We start from the raw sequence: 15352 nt of genomic DNA, 5'->3' as shown, positions 1-15352 counted from the left end.
GGTGATAAAGGGAAAGCTTACAAATGTTATTGACAGATCAGTATGCTAGAACAATTATGAAAAACATTTGGAAAAGATTACAATGATCTGGTTATTGTTGTGCTTGTGGCTGAGTGTACAGAGTAGCAATTTTATGTTCACTAATGGAAATGGACAATAACTGGTTGCAGATGTTGTGAAAGCAGCTTGTTGTGAGAAATTACTTAGCTGCTGTTAGTGTTTGGCTGTGTAGGGGTGCTCAACATTGTATATACAAATATGTGGGCAAGGTCGTTGCCTTGAAGACAGACTAAGGTGCCTGTTATATTTATAATATGACATGGAATGTTTATTTGGGAGGGAAACTGCCTGTATGAAATAAGATGAGGAGAATGGGAGGATTTTCGCATTAAAGTGAAAACAGAGCGATCTAAATTATGGTTCTGGAACTCCTCTATGCTATCAATAAGAGCATTATATTCATCGTTATGAGTATGATAAAACATTTGTGAAGATTAAAAGCAAACGCTGACCATAAAATATTTCTCATGTTAGAGATGATAGAAATAATAATGAAAAGAGCTTTTGCATTTTACTTATTGTTGAAGGAAGTTCATATGGCAATGCTAATTGCAGTAATGTTACAGTTTGTATTATTTATATGTTGATGAAGAGTAGCATATGTTTTTTCAAATACTTATCAATAATGGGATATCTCAAAAAAATGGGCTTATGCCTCAAAAAAAAGGTATTTCTACAGCTGTGTTTCAAGAAGACATCAAACCTCACTGGGAAATCTTGTCATTCTGACTTTGGAGAGTATTTAAGTGGGTGCTTACCTTTGCTTCTACAACAGGACCTGTATGTAGACAGGAGGATCATTCAGTGTGCCTTAAGCATGACCTCTTAAAGCCTTAAGCGAAACACCTGCTTATTTACTGCCTCAATTAGGAATGCTTGCTAGATGAAGTTTGAATGGTATTGAGTTGCACTGTTGCTGTAGTAATCGTTTTCTGTTCCATGCAGACCTGCTGGTGGACAAGGTGAGGAGATTTTGGCTGCTTTTGCCACTACTGTTGAATAACTAAAGAAAAGGCTTTGTGCTAGGGGAATGACTCATTTAAAAAAAAAAAAGTGTGTGTGTGTTAATTTTTCAGACTTGAAAAACAGACATCAAGTTTGAAAAGCTGTTGATCCATGAAAGACATACAGCAGGGGATAGAGGTCAACTGTCAATTTATTAGTGTAGAAAGACGAATACTGAGGGAAAAAAGTCTCAGGGAGTAGTTCCTGTGTCTGTAAAGGAGGATGTATTTGTAGGTGCATTAATGTGAAGTCGATGAAGTTGAAATTTCATGTTTTAACTTTTATTTGAAGATAGAGTTATTTTATTTCTTGCATAGAGGCTTTTAACTTAGATTTATCCTATCTAACAAGAATAATAATAATGATGGATCCAGATGGATCAAAGTTTTTCTTTATCAGGCTGTGAGCAGTTCTTTTTATTTTTGAAAACTAATCCAGACTAAAAGATGTATTTATGGTGCACATCCTCTTAACCGTAAGCACAGATGCTACTGATAGACAGCCATTTGCTTGTTCCCAGCTGGAATCCTGCCCTCTCTCTAGATTAATCTATAAAGAGAAAATGATGAAAACGAGTGCACATGCGTTCCTAAGAATCATGGAACGGTTGAGGGTGGAAGTGACCTCTGGAGGTCACCTAGTCCAACCTTCCTGCTCGAACAGGGACACCCAGAGCAGGTTGCTCAGGACCATGCTTTTGAATACTCCAAGCAGGGAGACTCCACAGCTTCTCTGGGCAACCCATGTCAGTGCTCAGTCACCCCCACAGTAAAGAAGTGCTTCGTGATGGTCAGAGGGAACCTCCTGTGTTTCAGTTTGTGCCCATTGTCTCTTGCTCTGTCACCGAACACCACTGAAAAGAACATGGCTCTGCCATCATTGAATCCTGTGTTCAGATAGTCATACACATGAATAAGAACCCCCTGATCCTTGTCTTCTGTAGGCTAAACGGTCCTAGCTCTCAGCTTTTCCTCACAGGAGAGACATTCCAGTCTCTTATCCTAGTGACACTTTGCTGGTCTCTTCTCCGCTGTTTCATTTCTCGTATGTACTGGGGAACTGAACGCAGTACTCCAGGTGTGGACCCAGCAGTGCTGAGTAGAGAATACCTCCCTCCACCAACTGACAATACTTGGCCTAACACAGCACAGGATACCCTTAGCCTTCTTTGCAACGCAAGCACGCTGCCGGCTCATATTAAACTTGGTGTCCACCAGGCCTCCCAGGTCCTTTTCTGCTGAGCTGCTCTCCAGCCGTGCATCCCCTAGCATATACTGGTGCGTGGGGTCGTTCCTTCCCAGGTTCAGGACTTGGCACTCCTCCTTGTTTTTGAGACTCCTGTCTGTCCATTTCTCCAGCCTGTTGAGGTCACTCTAGAAAATGCAAGTGTGTCAGTGATACAGAAAACAGCACCTTGCTGTATTCAGTAAGTGGTTATTTCACTTTGTGGATTTCAACAATGTGATAGCATGGCTCATTTGAAGACAATGGAAAGAATTCTATAACGTTTGTTGGATTGGGAATTTCCAGCTGATCAGCTGACTTCTGGGTTAATGCCTGTGAATTACATGATGCCTATTCAAAACTGGCCAATGTGTGACAACAAAAGGTGCAAGAACAAATTCTTACTCATTGATGGCTGGGAGTGGTGAGTTGGAATGCCATACAAATGCTAGAAAGATGGACAGGGCTCTACTGACTTTGAGAAAGCTGAATTTAAAAGCTTTTTGCAAAAATAAGGGGCAATGTGGTCCCCCCCCCCCCCCCCCCCCCCCCAAAAAAAAAAAAATAACCCTGATATCTGGCTATTATTTTCCAAAGTTAGTCATCTGAGCCTGTGGTTCCAATTTCCAGTGCATGTCACTGTTTAGGCTTTGACTCTTTTTTTTATTTTTATTTTTGTACTTGTCCTTGTAATTACGAGAAACGTAATTGTCTTGTAAATGTTTGATTCCAGATCTCATTCTTTGTAGACTACATGCCACAGTTGGAGCTTGACCTATTTATTCCAGAAGAAGATTAGGGCTTTTTAACATCTATGTCTGTCCAGATTCTGTGAATACATACGTGGACAGAGTATAAGAAGTCAACCATTTTTCTAAGGCAGCCTGAAGCAGTAATTCTCAAGTGTGAACTACTCTTATTTATCTCCGTGGATAAAATCTGAAATCTAATGATGATAATTCTTATAATTGGATCTGTATGGGTTTGTACCAAATTGATTGTAATCCAAAGAATATTCATCATGGAAACATTTTTATTATTCTATAACATTTGTTGGATTTGTTTTAACAAGCTGCAAGTTTTGCAGAAAACAGGAAACTTTAGGGAAATAAAATCTTAGCTGTCGGTTAATAGAATTCTCATTTTTTTTTTTAAACCTCCTTATGATTCACTAAAGAGAGCATGAATGTGGCTTACATTTCTCTCTCTCTCTCTCTCTTTTTTTTCCTTAGCTTTTTGGTTTATCCAGATCACCGATTTGACTTTCATACTATTTCTTGATTTCTTGCTGTTTATTTGATTGGATTTATCGTCAGTGAACACTTTGTTCATATGATGACATATTGTACCCCTTCTGTGATTGTCTTGTCCAAGCTTGAATAAGTGATAAGTTATAGCTAGAGCTTTTTCAGCTGGTAGTTTGATAACATGATAGGAAATGACGGCTCACTGTGTCTGGTTCTTTTATCACCTTTGCTGCTGTTGTTGCACAGGCAGCCATGGGGGATTCTTCCCTTTCACTTATGGAAGTGAGATCAGGAGACCTAATACCTCCATTAACTTCATTGCTCTTGTGTGGGCACTTGTTTGGATGATGCATGCTGAATGATACCGTAGGGAGACTTTAAAAAACAAACAAACAGAAAAACACAAAACAAAAGGAAAAAACTACTGTGGGTTTATTTTATTTTATTTTTCATGACAGCAACTTGCCAGTTAAGACAAATAGGCAGCAAGAAAAATGACTTGACCCTGCTTAGGCTTAAGAATGCAGTTTCATGGGCAGTCACTAGCTGTGACTAGTGAGACGGTCACTTTTCACTCGCTGCTGCTGCAATTCTCAGTTTTAAGTCTTGCTAGCTACTGGGCACCTTGTACATCATTTGCACCTTGTAGACTCAGTAAGCATTTCTGTGTTCATAACTGTGTAGGACAATTTGATGCCGTGAAAGCTAATTCTGGAGTCTGAAGTGACACAGCTGAATCAGCGTGGCCTTGTTGGTGAGGTTAATTACCAGCAGAGAGTTTTAACCGTACGGTTTCTGACACCTGAGCTAGTCCTTCAGCATGGTGTGGCACAGTGTCTTGTAGATGAAACAACAAGCTTCGGGCTAGCAAGGGTGTCTCTCCATGGAGATGTTTCCTCATACCAGATAGACGCATAGGTATTATCAACATATTCTCTGCAAGGTCATGTATCTGACCCCTCGGATTATGAGATTCGTGGCTTTAGTAATATGTTTTGTCTTTTTTTTTTATAAGTTGTCCAATACTTTCTTAGCCCTAGATGCATTTGGGTTATATTTTTAAAGTTTCTTCTGCAATCATGATAGCTAGAATGTGTCAATTTATTTTGAGAAAGCTGAAACTCTCATATCATCTTTTTGCTCTGCCATGTGAGGCACCACGATAAGCATTTTGGGAGAAGTGTGGCTAGGTTCATATTCAAATGGTTTATTGGCAATATAACAGGCTACCTGTGTTCTTAGTAGAGGTTCATAGTGCTTGGGAAAATAGAATCACTCAAGTGTGGACAGTCCTGTGGGATAGATAAAGATGTTTCCAACTCAGCAAAGAATTGGTTGTTGGTCTCTGATCCATGAGGTAAATAAAGGTATAGGGAAGGCTGGAGGGTGAGAAAAGAAAAGAGAAGGCTATTTTGGGGCAAGATGTTAAGAGTCATCTAACTGAAGAGCAGGAGATCTGTTTGGTCTGCAGCTATAATGAAACTGATTTCCTGGTTGGGAAGAAGATGGAGTAAAATTATGGTGCAAAATCTCCCCAGCTCTGTTCTTTGTCAAGTACTTCAGAAAATCCCTACCGGCAACTAGACCTCCTGTACAGTCTAAATCTAAATCTACCAGAAATCAAAGGCATGGGAATGTCTTTACCTTGTTTTACATTTTATATGGCTATCTCTGTATGGATACCTCAAGATGGGATTTCTGCCTTGCCATAGCTTTGAAGGACCTGATTTGTGGAAATTAGGTGATCAGTACTTCTAAAGAACAGACCTTTTAATTGGACACAGAAGGATAATACATGACATCTGAAAACATCTATCTGTTGTGAGCGCTTGAGCTTAGCAGTGAGATATGTAGAATATGAACTAAGAGGAGTTAAACTTGGACTTGCACAAAGCTGAAAGGCTGTCTTTAACAAAAACCTAGAGAGAGGTTCTTTAATTCCTTCAAATACTTGTGTGTCTTTTTTTTTTTTCCAACTGTGGGCGTAGACATCCAATGGAATTACTTGAGATTCTGGTTTATGGTATAAAAATAAATTTAGCTTGCTGCCTACTAGTTTACTCTTGTTGTTATTAGAGGTTGCCAGAGTTGTAGATGGAAAATTGTGATCCTAGCCATTGCACGTGTTTTCATTCAAGTCATTTAAAAAAAATGTTATTTGTTTTCAGAATGGAGTTTTAGTAAAAGTAACAGAGACTTGTCCGCCATTGAACTGCTCAGAAAAAGATCATGTTCTTCCAGAGAACCAATGTTGCAGTGTTTGCAGAGGTAAGCCGGAGACTATGCATGCTTAGAAGGAATGTATGTTGCTGATTCAACGGGGGGATACACTGGAAGGAACAATTCTTTTTAATAAGATATTACTTACTCCTATGAACCCTGAGTCTATAATTAGCCTTCACATAAAGCCAGTCTGTAATATTCCTTTGAGTAGAAGACTTCCTAGCAACATAGCTGTAATTGCTCTGAATTACAGAAGGGCAGGGAGAAAAGAACTGGGGAAGAAAGGGTCCAGTATCTCTTATGAATTCTCATTGTGAATAAATTGTTTAAAATAGGAGGTACCTTACATTGCTTGAACTTGCAATTGCACTAAATGTACAGGGTTCCAAGCTTTTGGGGAGTGAACTTTTGAGCATTCTCAATCCTAAAATAACAATAATAATGTTAAGATGCCAGTTTGATGCATGCTTTGAAGCTGATTTAGTTTTGAGTTCTCTCAGGACTCATTTATGGATTGAACTGGACAATTACAGAATAAAAATGAAAAAATAACCTTAATGCCCAGAATCCCTTTTGTTCTTCTTCCATTGTGGTGTTGAGATGCAGGTTCCTCTTGTATATTCCCTTGCATCCTTGGTGAATCGTGGTTGCATGCTGGATCAGACTGAACAAGCCATGGCTAATATCTTAGCTGAGGAAATCACTTCAAGTGAGGAAAACGTGGATTTCACAAGGCTAGGGAACTTGAATAAGCTTTCTTCTTAAAGTGTGTTGTAATGAGTGAGCTGCTGGGTGAAAGTTGTTACAATCATTCCTTGGATATGCCTGTATGGTACCTCTGTTCCGTACCTTTCCTTTGGCACTGATTCTCAGCTGAGCTTAAGGGGACTCTAGTCTCTCAGAGCAGGTCTTGTGTGCCAGCTGTTAGTGCTGAACCTCAGAAATGCTCAAGCAAGAGGCATGCCAAATGAGCATTAGATATTTCCAGACTTGGATGGTTATCTTGGACTATGGATATGGATGGACTGCTTTCTTGCCTGTATGAAAACTTCTCCAGAGTGTCATTGTAGATGCCAAGGAACGCTGAATCTGTCCCCTCTGGTCAGTAAAAATTAATTAATAAATATGTGTAGTTAAATATTTACTAAGGCCTTGAACTTGGAAGTGAATGCCGGGGCCAGCATGTTTGAGACTGCTTGCTGGATGATGGACTAAGAATATAAACATAATTTTTTTCAAGCACTTTCTAGAACCATCTGTAACTATTTAAGCAAGCAGTAAATGTTACTTCTCTGTCCCTTAGAGGGCTCAATGTCTTAATGATACTTCTTAACAGATGGCCTAGTTTGATGTAGTGTAGTACTGAAAAATTAGCTTCATTACTTAAAAGTGTTAGAAAGCTGAAAGCTTCAAAGTTGATGAAAGATAAGTTCTATAATTATTCAATCCTATATTATTGTTAATGATAGGTACTCCTTTTTAGATATTCATCCCCAGACTGTTTTTATTATTTATAAAATAGCATGAATATGTATACTTACGTGGTGGTCTCCAGAAGCAGAGGAAGGAATTGTACTTTCACTTCCTATGAATTCTGATAAACTTTCAAGCTGATACACCAAACTTCCATGCCAGTTCTGCTTTTGCTTTCTACTAAAACACTATGTTCTTCATTTTATTTCTTGCTTTTTAAAATTATTTTCAAAATTATGCTTAAATTTGTGATTAGTTTTGTCAGTGTTGTAAGGCGATAAATCGAAGTTAGCACTCCTAAATTTCCTTTTAGATCTTGCAATAGAATATATGCTTGACATTTTGGCTTTGGTTCCATGCAACCTAAATTAGTAGTGTATAATTTCATCATATGCAGAGCACTGGTGTTTTTAAAAAAAAAAAAAAAAAAAGAATATTTGTTCAGAATTTCTTGTTTCTCATGGCTATAGTTTCTGGTCTTGTCATGTTCCAACATGTCCTTTATTGGGAAGGGATAGAGTACTTCTCTGTTTTGTAGTAATGATTTCCTTAAGAGCCTATGTTTATCTTCCGTTGTCCAAGAAGAAAAGCAGTGAGGAAAAAACACAGTAGTAAATATAATACCAGGTAATCAAAAATTATCGGAAACCCACACGGATCATTTGCACATCCTGTGCAAATTTCACAGTATATGTATGATGACAAATGGCATTAGAGTTTAACTGTAACAGTCAACAAGATGATTAGTAAAACTTTAATAGTAATGTTAAATGAGACCAATGATGTTATGCAAAGTTTATCTGTACATACTATTGACTGGAAGGTTTTGTTTTTATATCAATTTGTGCTTTCTTTAGTATCTAGTTGTTGAAATATGGAAAACCTCTATTGAATTTCATGTTCTGTAGAGTTATAAAATACCTTTGCTGAACATTTGCTAAAATCCCTTTGCTCGGTAATATCTACCACAATAACAGCTAAATGCTTAAAATAAAACAGGTTATGCAAGGGGGAAAAAAAAAACACACAAAAAACACCACACAAAAAACTGTGGTGTTTATGGTGGTAGAAACTGTGAGTCAGCAAAGGACTGAATTGAATACTGTAATGTACACAGCTGGTGAGCTTCCTAGATAGTCATTATTGGTCATAAATGGTTAGAAAAGTAAAAACAGCAAATGACACCATTTCTTCCTCAGGTTTGCTACATGATTTTAAAATATGGCAGAAGTACTATTATGAAACTAATATGATAAAAGTCAATGTATAGATTTCAGTAAAATGTCTGTATAAGGAGTGCAGCAAAGTGGACATAGTATGGAAGTACTTTGCTGTACAATGACAGTTTATTTTTGTGATTTGATGGGCCTGAACACAAAAATGGGCCTCAACAGATCTGTACGTAGGGTCTCTTCCTGAATGTAATGTGGACTACATGTTGTTTTGCCCTTAATCTGCGTGCTTTAATACAAATATCTGCTTACACGATGTGGCTACTTTATACTTTTTAGCAGGACATATGGTATTATTAAGCTCTCTTTTAGGCTTACAAAAAGTTTAGTTAATTGTAAAATTTTACAAAGAACCATTGTGTGCTAAAATATATTTTTTTACTCCCTTTTTGCGAATCACTCTTTTTCTTACAGCATGCTTACTACATTTTTTATGGCCCAGGGACAAATCTAATACAAAAAATAGTGTCATAAAAGTGTTTTATTGTTCCCTTCAGCTGTTTTTCTCCTTGCCAAAGACAGTGTATAATTTTTGAAAGAGTGGATTTTTCCTCTTTTGAATGAGTGATACAAATAAATTTCATGAGAGAATTTTTATGTTGTTATGCTCATAATTTTGGTATGTTAGAACAGTCTCAACAGCCTCTAGCTCCTTCAGTCATGAGAGGGTGTGAGGAAATAATGAAGTAGTGAGAGCTGTTTGCTTTCTGGAGAAAGTAATTTTTATTTGCTATCCTGTAATACGGTTTGGTTGATGGATTTAGATAGGCTGATGATGCTGGTTAGCAGGAAGGGGAGAATGCTACTGATGAGCTGAAGCATGCATTTCTGCAGAAACAGCACTGTAGTCTGAAAATGAGGCTTCTGCTATCCTCACTTGTACTGTGTGTTGTAAGGGGATTTCAGTTCTTTCAGTTGGAACATGAGAAGGCCCTTCAATTAGCATATTTCTCATCTCTCCCTGTCTAGCTCTGAACCTGAGGTTTTTTTTTTTTTTCAGAAATAAAATGTTTCTCTTTCATTGCTGTAAAGTATGAATTATTTTGAGGTTTTACTTTTATTAAGATATAATGGAGGTTGATAAATATGAATTAGTTACTTGCTATGCTTAGTTATAACAATATTTAGGATTTAGAAGACCTTTATATTTGCAAAAAGAAAAAAAATCTTCAGAAGTTTGCTAGGCCGTGCAGTGCCATTATTCTTATGCACACAAATAAACAGTGCGTAATAAGGTCTGCAATCATATAGCAGCTTAAAAGAATTTATGAAGTTACTGCTTTATGTCAGACCACTATGTTCTGGGACCACAGTCTCAGAAGACATAAAAACTGCTTTTCAAAGAGTTTCATTGCTCATGACTCATTTAAAAACTGATTCAGATCATGAAAGGGCATAATTGCTAGTGCAAATTTTATGACTCTTCCAATGATTTGTTCCCCAATTTTACTTTATATGTTTACATGGTAAGTGTGGGGCTAAACCGTAACTACTGTGAAGATTTTGAGGGTGAAATGACCTTGGACCTTTTGGGCATTACTCATGCTATTAATGTAAGTAGCCCCAGCATTCTTTTAAGAAGCCTCTAACGTGTGAAATAATGACACGTGGTTTGCTGAAGGATAGATTCTTGAAGAGCAAGAGAAGGGGAGTTTAGAGTTTCTGAAGTGAGCAGCAAGGGAAACTGAAAGTACAAAAAGCATTACAGATGTTTTAAGGAAACCATCAGAAAAATGGGAGGCGCAGCAGTGATGTCTCTAAAAAACGTGAGGAGATATGGATAGGATATATATTGACTCCAACAATACTTTTGAATGTGTTCTTGCATTCTTCAATTGATAATTAACCAAATTACTAAACATGTTAGGTACTTAAAAAATCCTCAATGAGAGCACAAAACAGTTGAGCATACTGCTCTGGGAAAGCAGATTCTGGGAACCAGAATGTGAAGAGGTTAGGAAGGCTGGAAAAAATTAGAGCAATTTTTAGGTGACTCCAAATGGAATAAGTGATTAATTTTAGATGATTTTACTTGGGACAGCCATGTTGTGCACTTTCTGATGGTGCAGAAGGGATAATTTTATGTCTGGTATCATGAAATCTGACCTCTTTCATACTTGTTTTAGTACATTTATGAATGGTCTTTTTACAGTCAAATATTGGGAGTTGAAAGATATGAATAATGTTCTATGATCCTATGTTCTGTAGAAAAATTGGAGCAAACATTACAGCAGCCTTGATAAAGAAGAGAGTAACATTGTCAGAAATGTTTGAGGAAGGAACAGAGATCATCATGCCTATCAAAAATCTGAACAACTCTTCGATATTTAATTCCCCTGTTGGTAGTATCTAATTTTATCATGAATGACTTGAATGACTTTGCAGGGCTGTTGTGAACATTGACAACTGTGTGCGTATGTCTGGGGAAAATGGTTTCTGACATCTGTTCTGAATGTGTTTGTCTGTAATTTTAATCCATGCTCGTTTGCCTTGTCATCTGAGTTATCCTGAAATGAGTTGAGATTATCAGAACTATTTAAGATTTTCCAAACTTCTGTCAAATCCACTCCAATTGCCTGCTTGCTCATGTTTGATGATTCTATTTTAAACTTTTTCTGTATTTAAAGAAGAGCTGACCATCTCAGACAAGACTTGGCTGAATATTCTGAAGTCTTGGTAATTCGGCTATTTTCACCTGGGCAATAGGAATGAATGCCCTCAGCTAGCTGCCATCCATGATTGGCATTCAGACACCTATTGCAGTATCATCGGGTGGTTTTGACAACTGTGTTGGTATTTTGAAGGAAACCTATTGTTGCCATTTCACAGCGAAGAACTAATAATTACCAGATATTTGCATTCTTTTCCATTGTGCTTGGCAATAAGTAATTGCTTCCATCAATAGAGTGACATTTTAGTCAGTGCTTAGGTCCCGCCCTGCTTAGTCAGGAGTATGTATAAGCACAGTCTTAATTGGTCAGTGGCCCTGGATGCATTCCTGGCTGTTTTGCTGAATATGAATGAATTTAAATGTTTATCTAAACTAGATGTTGAACTGGGGTTGTTAAAGGTGGAAAAAACAGGTAGCTTACTTTTTCACATTAGAGCCAAATAACTAGTTGGCCTTTATTGCCTGAAGAGCAGGAAAAGCACTCAGATTCAATATCACCTAAGAAAGAGTAGGTAGTATTTTATTCTTTGTTTGCTTCCAAAATACCAGCTGGAGATAATGCAGATTGGGGTCTAGGAAATGTAAGAACCACACTTCTTGGGTATGTGACTCTTGGCTCTTTTAAAGTGCTAAATGTGTGTCTTCACTTTTAAAAAAAAAAAAAAAAAAAAAAAAGCACTTGTTAGAGCCTCTGATCCAGTGGCATGTCTACTCTGACCCAGGCACAGTGACCCCTTGGCATTCTGTACAATCATCTATGTTCTGTTCGTCAACCTTAAATTAAGTTTGTTTTGGAAAAGCTTGAAAACTTAGAGAGTTGAAGCACCATGCATGCTCTTAACAGGATAGACATGCTACTTTCCACTTGTGGAGGTGTGGAACAAATTTTCTGAAATGCTGTGGGAAATAGAGATTGAGTCACTTTTAGTCAACATTTTTAAAGGCAAGAAACAGTGTTTCACACGTCTCAAAATAACAAATGCTAAAGCAATGTAGAGAAGTAGTAGGTGTTCTCTCATTGTGTATTCCTAATGAGAGGAGAACAAAGAAAAGTTCTTCGGAGCCCCCAGTTACATATACCTAAGTTATAGAACTGGAGCATTACTTTTTTCTTCTATGCTCTTTTAACAGCATTCAAACTTGGAAACACAAGTCTGCTTCTGAATGGAGAAGCAGACTCCAGTCCGAGGAGGTTCATGTTGCATACAGTTGGTAATAAGGGAATGAAAGCGATATAATTTTTTTCTAGAAAGTTTAAAAAAAAAAAAAAAAGAAAAAGGCAGCCTTACTGGTGCTAAATGGATAGTTAGTGTAGTCATAGTATGTACTGATGAATTTCAGAGGTGATAAATAAACAGTGAAGAATTATTAGAACTATTCTAAGCTTGTCAGGGTGTTGTGCTTTGGAGCAAGTCCTGTTAGAAATGCATGGTTGACTTGGGACTTGTGATGAAAGTTGACCCTGAGAGGCTTTCCCATTGGCTAATTATGAGTATTAAAGTTGTCAAAAAATGATCACAGGTTAAAAGATGGACTCTTTGGGTTAGACAACCTAAATCATTTCTATATTATTGTTTATATATATATTAGATAAACCTCAAATCCTAGTACAATAGTAACAATACACACTAAATTAAAGTATTTTATAGTGCTCAGGCTAACACACTGGTATTATCTTGGCTCTTAGTTGTACTATCTACCAGTAATAATTAAATACAAAACTAATACTGTGTATGAGTTCAAGGGAGGATTATTATTCTAAAGGAGCAGGAAATAGTCTAGGATGTCACAGTCTTAGGGGAAACAGCGACAAAGGAAATATTATAAAACAAACACACAGTTGTCTCTTGGATATTATCCAGAACGCTAACAGAATAGTAATCTTGCTTGGAGAGTATAAATTAGGTGCTGAATGGAGAAGTTTGGGAAGATGAGTTCTGGTGTTCAGTTTCAATTAAAATTATAAAGGTAGAAACAAGAAGGCAAATACTGAGATTGCAATTATGCTGCCTTTAGCCATTTATGCACCCTTTTTTTAAAAAAAAAAACAAAACAAAAAAACATGTAAAATGTACCCAGGCTTGACAAGGCTGTATCTGGAATACTTGAGTGTTTTTTTACCAGACTGTGAAATAATGAAGATTAGAAGGAATATCTGCAGTTGTCATTAACAGAGACCAAAGGAGATGCAAAGACGTCATTTTTTTTTAAATGCAAGTTAGATTACAGTGAAAGAACAACTTAGCACAAGAAAGATACCCTTGTTGCTAGTAAAATTAATATGAAGTTTAAGTGCAGAGTTGGACATTGACGCCGAGAATGTGTTCTCATTACTGATAAGTATTACATTTTCTTAAGGTGACCTCACAGCCCAATATTAGGTGATCAATCCTGGCCAGACTCATAGAATCTGAGTTCACTAAAGTGACAAAATCTGAGTTTTAAGTTAATAGATGACTGAAGTACGTGTTTAAAAACAAATATAAACCCATGAACAAAAAACAGCTTCAGGGTAGCTCTATGAAATTTTGCTTATGGTAGAAAAAATTGTATTTAGTACAAGCTAAAGTCTTATGAAGTTCCCTAAAGAACATCAGAGGAGAGGATATGAATGAAGATCTGCACCTGGCATTTAGGTCTTAGAAGTCTAGATCAACTTTTTTTTTTTTTTTTTTTCTCTCTTAGCTGTCTTTAAGGGGTTTTAGAAGCTTTAGGATGAATGAACTAGAACTTTCAGTTTGCTCCTTTATGACCAATCAGAACTGGCAGAAACTGTTCTTGTGTATTGATGTAAGAAAAAATTAGAGTGCACGTAGTCTGAGTTTCTGGTATAGCACACACATACCTGTAAACATTTCTGTTTTCTTTCTGAAAAAATAAGGCTTTTTTTTTTTTTTTTTTAAAAAAAAAAAGGCTGAAAAACAAAACAAAACAAAAATTTTCCCTCCTCCAAGGAGGGAAAATAAAGGAAAAATAAGTACCATGCTGTTTATATGTATCAAGGAAATAAAATAGATTCCTGGATGTTAACAGACAAAAATCCACCAAAAAATACTCTGGTGAGGTGGAATTCCTGTTAAGTTCTGTAAGGTATTTAGTTATCACTTACAGTATCTCCAATGGAGTGCCTTTAAAGGGTTAAAATTGCAATTATTTTCTTTTTAAACTTCAGCAGAGAGAGATTTTGATACATCTTAGAGAACTATTGAATGAAGAACTTCAGCCAGTTGTGAGTTTTTCGGAGAGACTAGGAAAGTTCATGATGCTATTAGAAATGTCAATATGTGGGATAGAAGAAGGTGTTCGCAAAAAAGCTATTGAGAATTTGTGTCAAGGAAAATGAGAGATAAATAAAAAATCTGCACTACAAAACATGATATGTGGATTAATTATAGACTGCAAAAACAATCCAGCTAGTTTTTCATGGCAGGATTAAAAGACAGTGCTTGCGATTGTCTTGATTATCAACACAGTTTTGTGTTCTAATGCAAGGTCTTGTTTTGCTCGCCTGAACAAGTGCTTGATTATGCACAGTAAGAGAATTGTGAACTTTTTATTATTACACTTGATTATACTTTTTGGTGTAAGTTACTGTTATATTTTGTGTCAGTCAGAGATAATCCTGCATAGATTCTGTTGGAGACTAATGTATTGACATGGTTCCCTGCTTTGAAGTTCTTTTCTCCTTACTAAAGTGAGTCATACAAATATGTTTTTGAACAAAATGACTTTACATGAGTACAGATTCATTGGAGGAATCCAAAAAGCCTGTTTGCGTCAGATTGGTTTATAGAGGGAATTTCTACTATGTAGCATGCCAAAGCTTTTCAGAGAATAATACAATCGATATAAATATAAAACCTTAATACCTGAACTAAACATATTTTAATAAGTTTTTGTATGTTCCTTGATTTCAGGCCATAACTTCTGTGCAGAGGGACACAGATGTGGTGAAAATTCAGAGTGCAAAAACTGGAACACAAAAGCTACTTGTGAATGCAAGAATGGTTACCTCTCTGTCCAAGGGGACTCTGCATATTGTGAAGGTAAACAAAATGCTAAAAGACCTGTCCCCTTAACAATGTACTTAGAAACATAGTACTGAACAAATGGTTGAAGAATGAATTCTATTGCAAAGTTCGGTTTCATGATGGTAAATATCATAGGGACCTTTTTTTCCAACATATAAATATGAATTAGGCATTACAAAAGAAGGT

At 36.7% G+C, this 15352-nt stretch overlaps 1 protein-coding gene across 1 annotated transcript in view; it reads left to right on the top strand.

Annotated features, from left to right (window-relative positions):
- The window catches only part of NELL1 (neural EGFL like 1), a 295005-nt gene that overhangs the window by 73278 nt on the left and 206375 nt on the right, over positions 1-15352 (top strand). Inside the window, exons 11-12 of the mRNA XM_050711117.1 lie at positions 5705-5804; positions 15053-15181. Of these exons, the coding sequence (XP_050567074.1) occupies positions 5705-5804; positions 15053-15181 (229 nt within the window). The remainder of the gene's footprint in view (positions 1-5704; positions 5805-15052; positions 15182-15352) is intronic.

Source organism: Cygnus atratus, chromosome 5 (assembly GCF_013377495.2).
Source record: "Cygnus atratus isolate AKBS03 ecotype Queensland, Australia chromosome 5, CAtr_DNAZoo_HiC_assembly, whole genome shotgun sequence".
Lineage (NCBI taxonomy): Eukaryota > Metazoa > Chordata > Aves > Anseriformes > Anatidae > Cygnus > Cygnus atratus.
The sequence above is the reverse complement of the archived record's forward strand: the minus strand, read 5'-3'. Positions and strand labels throughout refer to the sequence as shown.